This window comes from Euprymna scolopes, chromosome 12 (assembly GCF_053919585.1).
Source record: "Euprymna scolopes isolate OS-2025 chromosome 12, ASM5391958v1, whole genome shotgun sequence".
Lineage (NCBI taxonomy): Eukaryota > Metazoa > Mollusca > Cephalopoda > Sepiida > Sepiolidae > Euprymna > Euprymna scolopes.
The window spans coordinates 2,052,312-2,066,053 of NC_136493.1; the positions used below are offsets into that span (position 1 = coordinate 2,052,312).

The 13,742-nt window shown below is 36.2% G+C and overlaps 1 protein-coding gene across 5 annotated transcripts in view; it reads right to left on the minus strand.

Moving 5' to 3' along the window:
• The window catches only part of LOC145291149 (adenylate cyclase type 5-like), a 489,601-nt gene that overhangs the window by 49,940 nt on the left and 425,919 nt on the right, over positions 1–13,742 (minus strand). For all 5 annotated transcript variants that reach the window (XM_080136671.1, XM_080136673.1, XM_080136675.1 and 2 more), the window contains one exon: positions 8,254–8,351. In XM_080136671.1, the coding sequence (XP_079992797.1) occupies positions 8,254–8,351 (98 nt within the window). The remainder of the gene's footprint in view (positions 1–8,253; positions 8,352–13,742) is intronic.

A 13,742-nucleotide genomic window follows, 5' to 3' on the forward strand; every position in this document is an offset into this window, starting at 1 on the left:
CCGATGGGTATATATGCTGATGACACTACACTCTATAACAGGCATGACAGGATAACAATATGAATTTAGGCGAGCCCGTTTCACAGCAGACATTCTAACTAATCTCTGGACATATATACCATTCACTGGACAAAGCAGGGGAGGGTAGAGCAGTAGCTCTAGATATATCGAAGGCTTGACATGGTTTTTTTTTTTTTTTTTTTTTTTTTTTTAACTTTCGAACCGAACAAAACTTTAAATATATCTAATATCTGAATTCTATATCTGCCTGGACCGGTTATTGTATATATGTTTATATCTGCAACAGTATCTACTCATAAAATATGAATATTCATATTTTATGAGTTTTACTTGATGTTAAAAACAGACCGTAGTTCAATCCGTTTATTATTATTAAAACTCCATCACTAGATATTATAATTATATTCTTAGCTTGTAGACTCAAGGATATAGAATTCCTGTTTTAGAATTAAATATAAAATTGTAATAATTTTGAATCTTACTTGAACATTTTTTCCCTATTTTTTTTTTAATTTTTTTTTTTTTATTACATTTTCACCCCAAACAAGGCACATTGCCATTTTGGTGTAGGGGGCTACTATCAGGGTCAGCAACTACTGGGGCACTATGTAGGGATTTGAGCAGCAAGATGTCGGTTCACGTTGCACTTGAACTTCTGCATGTTAGTACAGTTAGGGAAGCAGGATCCTGGAATGGAATTCCAGAGTCTAGCGGGAGTTCTCTGGGGAAGAAACTACTGGAGTAGAAAGATCTTTTACATCTAGGGATCTCTGTGTGGGGGTGGGATTTAGCTGCCTGTCGGGTTTATCGAGGGTGTCTGCATTCTGGGGGCACAAGTGTCTGCAGTTCGTCAGAGCATTCACCATTAAAATACTTGTAGAACAAGCAGAGGGATGCAACGTTTCGATGGGACAGAGCCTGAAGCTTAGATGCCAGTTCAAGACCTATCAGATTGGCGACTTTTTTTAACCTTGTCTAGAAGCGAGAGACTAGTAGCAGACGCACCAGCCCAGATGTGACAATACTCCATACAGGATACTTTCAGTGTCAGTAGTTTTCTAGCATAGTAGAGTGAGCCTACCTTTTTTGCAGCGGCTCTGGCAATGTTTTCAATATAATTGTTCCAGCTCGTGTTTCCTGTGAACATTAGGCGAAGCAGTTTGAAAGATGTACTCTCAGACAGGGAGTCACTGGCCATTGCTATTGGTGGTAGAGAAGGTTTCTTGTAATTATTGAAGGAAACCAGTTTAGTTTTGGCAGCATTGAATGTGACCATCCATTTATGTCCACATTCCACTACAGATTGGAGGTCATCCTCTAGTGTTTTTGCCATTTCTTTAGATATGCGTTCATTTCTTTTCCTGTCATGCCTGTTATAGAGTGTAGTGTCATCAGCATATATACCCATCTCAGAGGTAGTTTTGTCGGGGAGGTCATTAATAAATATCAGGAACAATAGAGGTCCAAGAATAGACCCCTGAGGCACTCCTGCATTTATATCATTGTTTAGATGTATGACCGTCGAGGACAACCTGGATTTTTCTTTCTAAGAAGGATTTAATTATGTTACGTATTCTTCCAGTGATACCGTATGACTTAATTTTCCTGAGGAGGCCCTTGTGCCATACCCTGTCAAAAGCCTTAGATATATCTAGAGCTACCGCTCTGCCCTCCCCCGCTTTGTCCAGTGAATGGTATATACGTTCAGAGATTACAGTGAGGATGTCAGCTGTGGAACGGGCTTGTCTAAATCCATATTGTTTGTCAGTCAGAAGTTTAGTATCTAAGGTGCCGGACTAGAGCATGGTTAATTATGGTCTCAAATATTTTGGCGAAAAATGGGAGGAGGCTAATGGGGCGATAATTTGATGGGTCAGTTCTTTCACCAGAATTCTTGAATACTGGTACCACAGAAGCAGTTTTCCAACAGCCCAGAAAGCATAATTCATTAAGGCATTTGTTGTAGAGTTTGGAGAGAACTGAAGCGACTTCGGCTGAGCACTTTTAATAGCACAGCTGGAATGAGATCAGGTCCACATGCTTTTGAAGTGTCAAGATTTTTTATGACAGCATGTACCTGAGCAGGGGTGATTTTTAGATTGTCTAGCGTGGCGTCTGTCCGCAAAGGAAAGTCAGGCAAGGGGCGGTTGGAAGGGTCCAGTGTGGAGTTTGAGGCAAACTGGCTGGCAAGCATATTAGCCTTGTCGGTTGCTGAGCAAACAACCTCATGATTGTTGGTTAGCGGCGGAATTGTTGATTGCCCATTATTTACTACACTGTTGTAGATTTTCACAAAGTCACTAATCTAGTAAAAATTTTGAACCATATTTAAATCCGTCTTTAATACAGGGTGACCCAGAAAAAACCGGCCCCAACTCTATACTTATATTCTTGTAGACTCAAGGATACAGAATTGCTGTTTTAGAACTAAATATAAAATTCTAATAAGAGTAAGGCCCCGTTTCTTAGTGTTTTGTTCGAATGAAATGAAACTTTGGCCATAACTAGTTTATGATATTCAAAACACAAGGGTCTTTGCCCCTTTTTTCTCCGTTGACTGTAAAATGCTCAGAAAAACAATTGAATGACCTGTTTTTTTTGGGTCACCCTGTATTACTAAAAAAAATTCTTAATATTTATTTTTCCATATTCCATGCTATCTACTCGCTTGACACTATTTTCCCAGATCAAGATAGGAAATAGATGTGTAGTTTCAATTTCTCTAACATTCATCACGTTTGGAAAATAAGTTAAAATATAAACAGACATCAAAAATTATTCCTTCCAATTAAATACAAGAAATTATTAAAACTATCGGCCGTTTGTACACCGCACACATTTGGCTCTTAAGGCAGACCCTCCCTCTTACTGCTCTCAGATAGATGGTAATCTTTGCACCTTAATTCATTTCACGTGAAGGCACTGGTCTATTAGCTGGACCAACATGGGTCACTCTAAGCTATCTGTTGTGTGTAGCCTCTATGGGTGGGTCTAGTTCCAGTTTCTTTGCTTTGTATTTTCTTACATATCGAGGTATGTAATATTTATTTTAAAACAAATTACTAAAACAGATTGGTTTTCGAACAATATTTAATAGATACGATTTTTTCTTAATGTTAAAAGGGGAATCTATCTCCAATCCTACATTTATTTAGAATAGAGCAAAACAAAGATACTCAATATTCTCATGCGGGGGTGCAGAAATACCTGGTGTAGAAACCAGGTTCGTGGTTACCACTGTGTTATGGACCTATAGATCTTGTCAGATCATCCATCTAGAAGGAAAACCGATATTAAAACCGAGGGAGGAAGGTCTCCATTATGGTCTTCCTAGAGCTGGTGACTAAAATTCCCTGGTTTGCAAACCTAAATTGCAAAAGGAGTAGATAGGCTCTGACTATTGCCAATTTTCACACTCCATTGTCTATTAGCCAGGTGCAGAAGTACAATACCAGGGACTTAACAGAGCCACTCTGTGCTTGGCCTAGGACATTGAGTGCCATTCCCCTATTCCCAATTTCTTTCTCTTACAAATAGAGCAAATTGGGTTTGCTTGCATGCCACTTGTGCTCACTCTGCTGATTTGGGCTGATCTTGTCCGAGAGGTTGAGAATACCTGATTCACAGTTTGACTGCCGTTTCCGATTGACAGTACAGAAGCCCCAACACTTTAGTAGTGTTTAGAGTGGCTGCACTATCATCAGTTGTATAATGTCTGGAAAGTTGTAGTGTCATGTTGCACATGGAAATGGGGCCCCAATCAGTGGTGGGATACAAATTTTTTAACAGGTTCTAAGAAAATGTTAATAAAGAATCTACTATAATGTATGAATAAGGGTTTATGTAATTTTAACAATCGGTTTTCCGAATTCATTTTACGCACCGGTTTGCATAAACCGGTGCGAACCAGCTGAATCCCATTACTGGCCCCGATGTAATTACTGGGCTTTAACAAGGCCACAACTTTCTAGGCAGGACTCAATGGATCTATTGTGTGTGCATACTTTGTGTCAAAACTGACCCACTTTATTTAACACTCCTCCCAACCTGAAATTAAAAAACAATGAAATAATCTAAACAAATACCATGATCAAACCTAGATGATGTAGAGTGCTACCTTTCAGTAAACTCTCCAAATATCTTAGCATTAAGTGAAACAAACTTACATTATATTTTCTCTACCATTCTCCCTCAAGTCAAGACTACACCCTAATTGATCATGTCTGATAGTATAGAAATGCCGAAATACATGTGTTGGGCGACTTTAATGTCTACCATAAAAATTGGCTCGATTTCTCAGGTTGCACAAATGCAGCTGGATGTTCTACTTATATATGGTGAGGCCTTTCAGCTCTTTCTGTCTCAGTGTCTTAGCTTCCTTTCCTGTTTTCTCTAAATGTCAGGGCCGACATAGTTTAATGGCTAAACGTTCAAATGCTTCCGGTCACAACGTTTACAGGGTGCCACGCCAAATGCACGCAAGTTGTCCGTGAAGTTGGCATTTTAAAATACGGTGCTGTTCATTGGGCTGCATCTGTGCATGTCAAGGATAGATTGGTAGAAGAAATATGGAATATTAAGCTCAATGTGTGAATTTATATATATATATATATATATATATGTGTGTGTGTGCGTGCGAGTGGCGACTTAATGCAGGCATTTGTGTGCAAAACAGCAACTGTCCTTATCACTTAGTAAACTTCAATTAAGTGTGGGTAGAGGGGCTTAAGTTTTAATTCGACAGCTGGCACTGTTGACCTTGTCCTACCAAAGAGTGTGCTGGGCTGGTGCTTAGTTTTTCAGTTGGCATGTTGCATCGATTCAACAGCCATAAGAATGGATCTTCTCCCAACGCTTTGCATTTGTGGAATAAGCGTTTGGTGAGTTTTACAGAATCACTTGCTTGACTGTTTCGTGTTTGAACAGCTGTTTTCTTGCAAATTTTCTGAACGTGTATGAGGAGATTGGAGGATCATTGTCAGAGGTCAGTACCTCGAACTTTCGACTCCTATTCCCAAAAATACTTTTGTAGAATTAATAAAATTTGTCACCATGTCAGTTGAATTCAGTTTCAATAATATTATGCATAAAATAGAATCACTTTAATTCCTCTACATTCCGTTATTCCACTTATTAAAGACTAGCAGGGAGACGTGATGTTCAGGACTGAATGAGCATTACCAATCGTCCATTTTTTTAATCAAATCAATTGATTGCCTGATCTAGTTAAGGACTCCACCTGTATTTTTCCAAATTAGTTTGAGAATGAATCATGTATATACAAATAACATCCACAAACATAACTATAGGAAAATACAAAAGACTAAAATAACGTGTTTTTTTTTTATTTTATGACATCAATTGAAAAAAAAAAAAAAAAAAAAAAAAATGGTGTAAAGCAGTTCAAAGGAAACTAAATTTCTTGCCATGAAATCTAGTTTTATGGTCCTCATTTAAAACGATAATGGATATGCTATTAACAACGGTTTACAGTGAATCAAGGGTGGCACAAATTCTAACTCGTTTATTCTGACCTGGTATTGTATAAAAATATAGACTTCAGGCTAGAATCAAAGTGTGGTATCTTCTGCTACACTTAAATTAATTTGTCCTTGGTCAATGAAGTGGGAAACCCTTCTATACTAAGGTAATTTTTATTTTGGCCTAACTCCAGAGTTCCCCTTTTTGGGAAGCTGCCCCACCCCCATATTAAAAACGACCTTGTGTCACATTTTGCTTACATGGGGAAGCAAATACCAATAGTAGAAATCCAAGACCATAAGCTGCAAGTTTTCCTCTAAGCTCGTTCTCTTATGAAGGTTTAAGATTCAAGTTTACTGCCCCCCTCCCATGCTGAAGGAGAGCTTGGTTCATCTTTTCCCAACGATGTAACAGCCTTGACGCAAGTCTAACCTGCAAAGTCCATAATTCATGCTACAACTATCATCCACTATAATAAACAGGAATGTGTATATCCATCATAAATTAAAATCGTTTGCAAATAAAACTGAATTCATTGCCGTATTTAAACAAATCCCATAAGGACAATTCAAATACCCCCCCCCCCGCCCGATTCTAATACAATTACGGAATCATTCTTTTTAAATTTTTTAGTTATGGAGTTGTTTTTTAATCTTGAGAAAAAAAAAAAAGTACATAATCACAAAAAGACATTTGGGGTTGGTGAGGGGTATGTATAACAACATGGGTAGTTTGTTTTTCCTGAGATTTTAAAACTGATTTTCACTATTTACTTCTAAGTTGACAATTTGAATTTCTTCATTAACAGTTCAGTCAACCAGGACCATTTTAATAGCAAACCCAAAATACTAGTAACTTCTTTAAAAATGAAAATATTGAACAGAAAACAAAGGGGATGAACCCCCCCTCCCCCAAAAAAAACCAGCCCACAAAATTAGTAACTTACTTTAAAAATTAAAATACTTAAAACAAAAGGACCGAAAAAGTCTTTTTGAAAAAGACTACTGGTGTGATATTTAAAAGAAAATCAGATTGTGTGTCACATCAACACATTAAAGTTTTTTTTTTACCACATGGTAGTCACCACTTATCAAGGCCCGGAAGCCACTCGAGGATAAGGGTTATTGCGTGTACAGTAATCAATGGGATAATATCGTTAGTAACGAGATTTGATAAAGTGTCTTAAGGGGGCAAGGAATTCTTAAGGAATTTGTTTATGTTGGACTTGAAGACATCAAAGTTGTAGTCAGGTGGGAAAAGACAAACGAAAGAGTTCAACAAGTGTGCACTTCTTAGAAAGTTTTATTCATGGAATCTCCTTTTTGATATAGGCACAAATAAAGAATGGAGAAAATTATTGACAGTTATTTCAGCTAGACGGGTGTTTTTTGTGAAAGATTGGCGAGGGGGGACCAGAGATTGGAGCTCAGACGGGCACTTGCCAAGGAAATAATGATAAAACAAAGGCTCGCAACGTCTGTGGGAGAGGTGGGAGAGGTTGCAGGGAAGAGAAAAGGGCACCCCCCCCCCACTAAGCCACAAAGTCTATTTTGTACTCTGTCAAGGCAGGATAGGCTGTTTTAGCAGCTCCTGCCCAGATGTGTTAGCAGTACTCCATCCTTAGACGTACTTTGCTTTTATACAGATAGAGAATTGCATCAGCAGGGAGATATCTTCTGGAGCAGTAGAAGGATCCTACCATTTTTCCACCGACCTTGGCAACAGACTTGATGTACATGTTCTATTTCAGGTCAGGAGTAAAGGTCAATCCTAGAAGCTTGTCAAAACATGGAGCCTCCCCTAAACGGGAGACATCCATTTCAATTCATGTCAGATGGGGATCAGAGCATTGATGTAAAGATAGGAGCTTGGTTTTAGATGCATTAAAAGTAACCAGCCACCTCTTCCCGCACTATACCGTGCGCTCAAGATCAGAGAGAACAGAGTCATTTACGGCCTTTGATGTGTTGCCATAGATGGTCGTGTCACAGCATAGATGTCAGCAAATGATTTAAGTGTTTTGGGAGATCATTGATGTAGATCAGGAAGAGAGTTGGGCCCAGGATGGACCCCTGAGAGACTCAAGCATTAATACTGTGGGCCTCTGATTCAACCACTACTCTTATGAGCTTATCAGAAATAAATCATTTAATAATTGAGAAAACATTTCCAGTTATACTGTAGCTGGAAATCTTGTGAAGACGGTCTTTATGCCATAACTTATCGAAGGCTTTATCGAAGGGATTTCTTAAAAATATATCGAAATATATTTCACAAAATTAAATTGAACTGCATATTTATTAGGTTAAGATGCAATAAATTTATAACTAAAATGAAAAACAGCATCTGATAATTCTGAAATGTTTAAATGGAGTGCAGTTTACATGAGGAGATTCTTTAAATAAACTTAAGATTAACTATGAACACATTTGAAAATGTTTTCAAACAAATATCCGTTTTTCTAGGTTTTTATAAGGTGAGGAGTGGGGGTTGTCTAACTTTGCCCTCGTGGGGAGGAAAGTAAATAGGAACGATTACGGCATAGTTCATGCATAGGTTTCTGAATATGACATTATCAAGTTCGAAGGTTACATCAACGAAACCATTGAACTAATCAGGAGAAAGTTTTTATTCTTAGTTATTGCCTATAGTAAGGATTGAACCTTTTACCTTCCAGAAGACAACAAAATTAACCAAGATGAGAATAGGTGTGAAAACAATTCTAAATATTGGCTCGTTTTTAATACTTACCTTGGGATGATTATGCAGTGAATGGCAACAATTATCAGCAAAACTATACAGACGCACAGCAAATGAGAACCAAACATAACATCACGGACTTTGGAATACTGGAGAGAAAAAAAAAAAAAAAAAAAAAAAAAAAAAAGTTGGATTCTTTTTTAAAAATTGAAATGCATTCACCTATATGAATAAACTAGCCTGGGAGCCCGGTGTTCGGAGGTGTATGTAGAGAAAAAAAAAAGTGTTAGCAGGCAGGCTCAAACCCGTACCACAAATGAGGAAAGGAACATAGAAAAGAAGAAACCGGAAATAATGAAGGTGTAAATTCAGGCTAGTCAATCGAAAAGAGGTGATGACTTTCGAAAATATCGACAAAAAAGCGACCCCTTCCTGTAGAAAAGGGTCCAGTTGAGGGTGAAGGAATTAATGTTTTTAACCAAGTTTTCGATATTTGTCGTCCGAAGAGTCGAGCTTCAAAACGATACCGATCTCGTGAAAATCAGTTGCTTCTGTGGAAAGTTTTATGCATACAATAGATAGACAGGTGAGATCTATATTATAGATGCCAAAGTTATTTATTTTCCATCCATTTTATCATAACGGCTTATGCTCACATTTAATTCTATAAAAGGGAATGTGTGAAGACACTTCTCAACCTATATACTCAATGAATTTTTGACCTACAGACAAACTTTGGTATATAGAGTATTCAGACATGGAAGATTTTAATCTGCTTTCATAAAAAAAAAAAAACTGCTAAGGGGGGGGGGTCAAATTTTTTTTTTTTTTTTTTTTTTAAACTTTAGATTAGTATTATAGTTGGTCCAATATAATAAATTGGAAATCGGCATTAATCAAAATAAAAGCTTATTTTACAACTGGGCAATGCCAGGTACCCTGCTAATATATATATATATATATATATATATATATATATCCCCCAAGTCAAAGGTATTCAAGACAAACTCATGAATTAAAACGAAATTATTAAGAGTGCTCAATTATTTGTAATTTTGCAATGTGGATTTTTTGTATACCTTGCCTCTTATTACTAAGGCTAGGACAACAGCATATTCTTTTCATTGTTTTGACTCTAGTGTGTATCCATTGATATTTTATATGCTTTTATGTAGAGTGAAGTGGTTCTCGGTTGATTAACTGTGTCGGATATATACTCGAGAGTGAAAACAATGAAAATATGCCGTTGTCCTAGCCCTACTTATTACCTTCCACAACGTATTCTTCTACCCATTCTTCATTTAGAAATCTTTCTTTTATCCCCTCTATCTTACCTTTTTGTCTTAGTTTACAGTTTGCTTGTTTTTAATTTTTCATAACGCCGAGCAGATAACTCCCCCTCTTAGGTTTATTACTCTTAATTATCACTCCTCCATCATTCACTACGAGATTATTTTTTTTTTTTTTACCTCAGTCTTTTAACCAAATTTCTAACTACCTTGCTAGTAATTTTTAATTCATTTTTTTTTTTTTTTTTTAAGATAATTTACTTTTACATCTATAATTTCATCATGGTTTTACTCTTATTTTACGGATCTTAACGTCCATTTCACTTCCATACTTATTAGTGTATATTTTAAGTTTTGCTCCCTGACAAAAAGGAGGCTGAACCTGTACATTCACCTCTGTCCATTCGTACTTTTCTCAATAACTACACCTTGGAATTTTTGAAATTTTGCATAAACATTAAAAATGAGTAAAAAAATTAACAGAACGGATTTTCGGGGAAAATTTCGATTGCTTCCCTAGGGGTGCCTTCCGAGTTTAAATTGCTAAAATTGACACTAGTGTAAAAAAAAAAAAAAGCCTTGGATTTTTATAAAACTTTCTGAAAAGTTGTAAATAACTGATTTACATATAATTTTGTCTATACTTTGCAATAACTTGTGCCCCAGGGGCTCTTTTAGGGCTAATAAAACACCATTTCGGGACTATTTTACCATATTTGTTCAAAATTCTCTGTATGCCTAGCAATTTTGCATGATGCTAAACTCAAATTTAAATATGTTAAGGTCTTGGGAACTTTTGGGGCTAAATAGGTGGGGGGGGGGGGCAAATGACAGTCATTTCTTTTTTGCATGGTGCAGAACTCGAATTTACATATGTTAAGGCTTAAAACTACAGTTCATTTTCACCAGGATTTGTCGAACCCCGGGGGGGGGGGGACTTCCAGGGCTAAATGAGGGGAGGGGGTTAGTGAAATTAGTCATTCTTTTTTATACCTCGTTCACTACACTCACAGGGTACCGTGCATACTTCACTTGTATCTCCCATGTCATTTTAATTAGTAATTAATAGTTTTATGGATATTGTCAAGTTTATTTTCTAAGTATTTAACAATTTATTACTTCCTAAATATTTATTTTCATAAAGTGTTACCATGGCTCGGGTATTTAATTTATTTTATTTTCAAATAATTTATTTTCTTTATATTATTATGTATATTTTTGTTTTATTTATATTATATTTATACTTCGTCTTTTTATAATGAATTTTATAATGCATTATACTTTCTGAACCAATTTAGGTTATTTCTCTAAACCTTTTTTAATTTATTTTTTTATTTTTATAATTGTTCTCTAGATTTTCGGTATCTTTACTGGAAATTTTAAATTTCCGGTGATAATATAACCTAATTATCCATTAATAAGTATTTTTCATGTCATACATACCATACAACCCATACCATATATATGTTTGAGATGCTCAAAAAATTTTTATTTGAGGGTAAACAGTTACATATGGTCGCTACAAACAACCATTTGTTTCAGTCAATGAGACTTCCTCAGGCGGCCCTGAACTCATCGATGCTACAAAGAAAAAGGGGAAAGGGAAAAAAGGGAGCCCTACAAAAATATAAAAAAAGGAGGATAAAAATTGAAAGACCGCATTTAAACCTATTGAAAAATTGTCCAAAAAGAGTTTACGGCTACATATAAATAGGAAAGGATTAAAGTGGGTCATAATTTTACTGAAACTGGATTGTATAGGAGGGTTAGGGTTCCGTTTTTAAACAGATTTTCACGTGTCGGGGTGGGGAAGTTTGCAAATGTGTTTGTTGACATGAGTTGCGTGTCAGAAGGTTGAAGTTAGGTAGGGGTAGGGAGATTAAGGAAAATTAATAGAGGAGAGAGGGGTCTATAATGGAGACAAACGTTAATAGACTTATGCAGACATACATATGAACAACACATACGTGCGCGCACACACATATATATATATAAGAATATACCCGTTATTACCTGGGAAGGAAGGAACACACACACACACACACACACACACACACACACACACACACACACACACACACAGGTCTAAAAGTGGGATTGAGAAATCCGTCCCCAAGGAGGGGCACTGACCTACAAAAAGTGCCTGGGCAGCCCCACCAGCATTCCCCGATGAGGGTTCCTCAGGCAATTAGCCTGAAACTAACCCCGTCCCAAAGAGAAAACGAGGCCTGAAAGGTGGGAGGGTGAACCTCCTAGAACTGAACAGAACTAAACTCCCATTGCAAAATCAACAGAGAGCGGATTACAGGAATGGTCTAATTTATTTTTCAAAACTATGTTCTGTTAGCAGACCACTCGGTTGTAAAATACGCATAGTTTTATACAGATTACTTATGAACAGTTATATTGTAGATATTAAACGTAACGTTAGATTTCTTAAAAAAAAAAAAAAAAAGCCAAGATCGAAAGCAAAACCTAAAGACGGCAAGTACGATACCCAATAGACCAGCTTGACACTCTTTAGAAAGTGTTTTCGAACCTTAACATAAGGAACCTGTCATAAACTATTCATGCACACGCATTCGTGAAACAGTTGACAAACAAAAATCCGATGCCCCTCCCCCTACAATTTTCAATTTTGACTCCTTAGCAGCCCCCTTTTTTCTTTTACAGTGATCACCACTTATCAAGGCCCGGAAGCCACTCAGGGATAAGGGTTATTGCAAGTACATTACCTTAGTGTGGAGATTTGATGAAGTGTTTTTTCCGGATAAATTAAAGTTTCCTACATGTCATTACTCTATATACCAAATTTCAAGTTTTTACATAAAAAATTCATTGAATATATAGGTTGAGAATGTCATATCTCAGCTCTATCTACCCGGCATTGCCCTGGATGCTGCAAAGTCATTTTTATGTGCACATTTTCAAACTTATGCAGATAATATATCTTTAAATTTTAAATCTATTTCCTGGCTAATTCTTATTGTTAGGTGATTAACTGTTTTATATTAGCTATTTCAGCTTAAAATAATTCTTTAAGTTGTAGCAAAGAATATATCAATACCAACTTTATCAACTTAAATGCTGTTGGGGTCCGACTTTGAAAATCCAACACGATAAACTTTATAAGTTGTTCATATTTTATCTATGCTACAAATTGATTTTCATCAGCAAACGTCTTTCTGCAGGTCTTTTTGCTCTTAAAAGCTTTTGTAGCGAGAAGGCAGAACTCGTTTGGTCACTAATAAAACCCATCCATTGCTACTTAATAGATATTGACGCAGAAGTCTCAATAGGTGCCATTACGTAGAGGGAAGGTTTCAGCAGGTCAGATACAGGGGTTTATTACTCATCTACGCTAAAGTGGAATTGAGGGCATGAAGCCTGGAAGGGCACACAGGTAGATGCAAGTTTTATTGCAGTTAAATTTGCATCAAGTACACGGATCGGAGAAGGATGGGGAGGTGGAGTTCATATCGGATTTTCTTCCTTGAAGAGAAACTAGGACAGACCTGGCGAAAATTTAAAATTGATTACTGCTTGTTTGCAATTGCATAGATAATATTCAATATCTGATATTCAAAGTCATGTGGAATTTCCACTAACATCAATCCTAAAATGTTGATTATGAATAGCCATTTCCTTGTTAGCATTGGCCTATGTTATTTAAAAAAAAAAAAATTGCATTTATCTTTTTTGCAAATAGAATTTGTACTTGCTCAGAATATTTTTCATGAGACTGTCATTTTGAAACAATGTCTATTTCTAAACCTAAAAAATAATGTAAGGAAAATAATTTGATAAGAGTTATCTACCTTACATAGACTTATCTTTATAGTAATATATACAGGGTGGGCCAAAATAAGGGTCATATATATATATATATATTTAAAGATAGGACTCTTATTTTGGCCCACCCTGTATATATGTTTTGTACTCATTTTTGGATATAGTTCAAGATGGTGGCAATATTGAAGTTGAAGCAGCTATCAAGAAAAAAAAAATGACTTTAACGGCATTTCAACCTCTAGGGATCATTTAATGACAAGAAAAGTTGACATAGAAAATTTTAAATTTCGTAAAAAGTTTATTTTCAGAAGCAAGATGCTTAAAATTTTCTGAAAAGTGTTTTTTCAAGTGTAAAGAGTTTTTTTTTTTTTTTTAGAATAAAATGTTTTTTTTTACTAGATTATTTTATAGGAGTTTAAATAAATTTGTTTCTTTTAGATATTTTAAAATCTGTTGAGG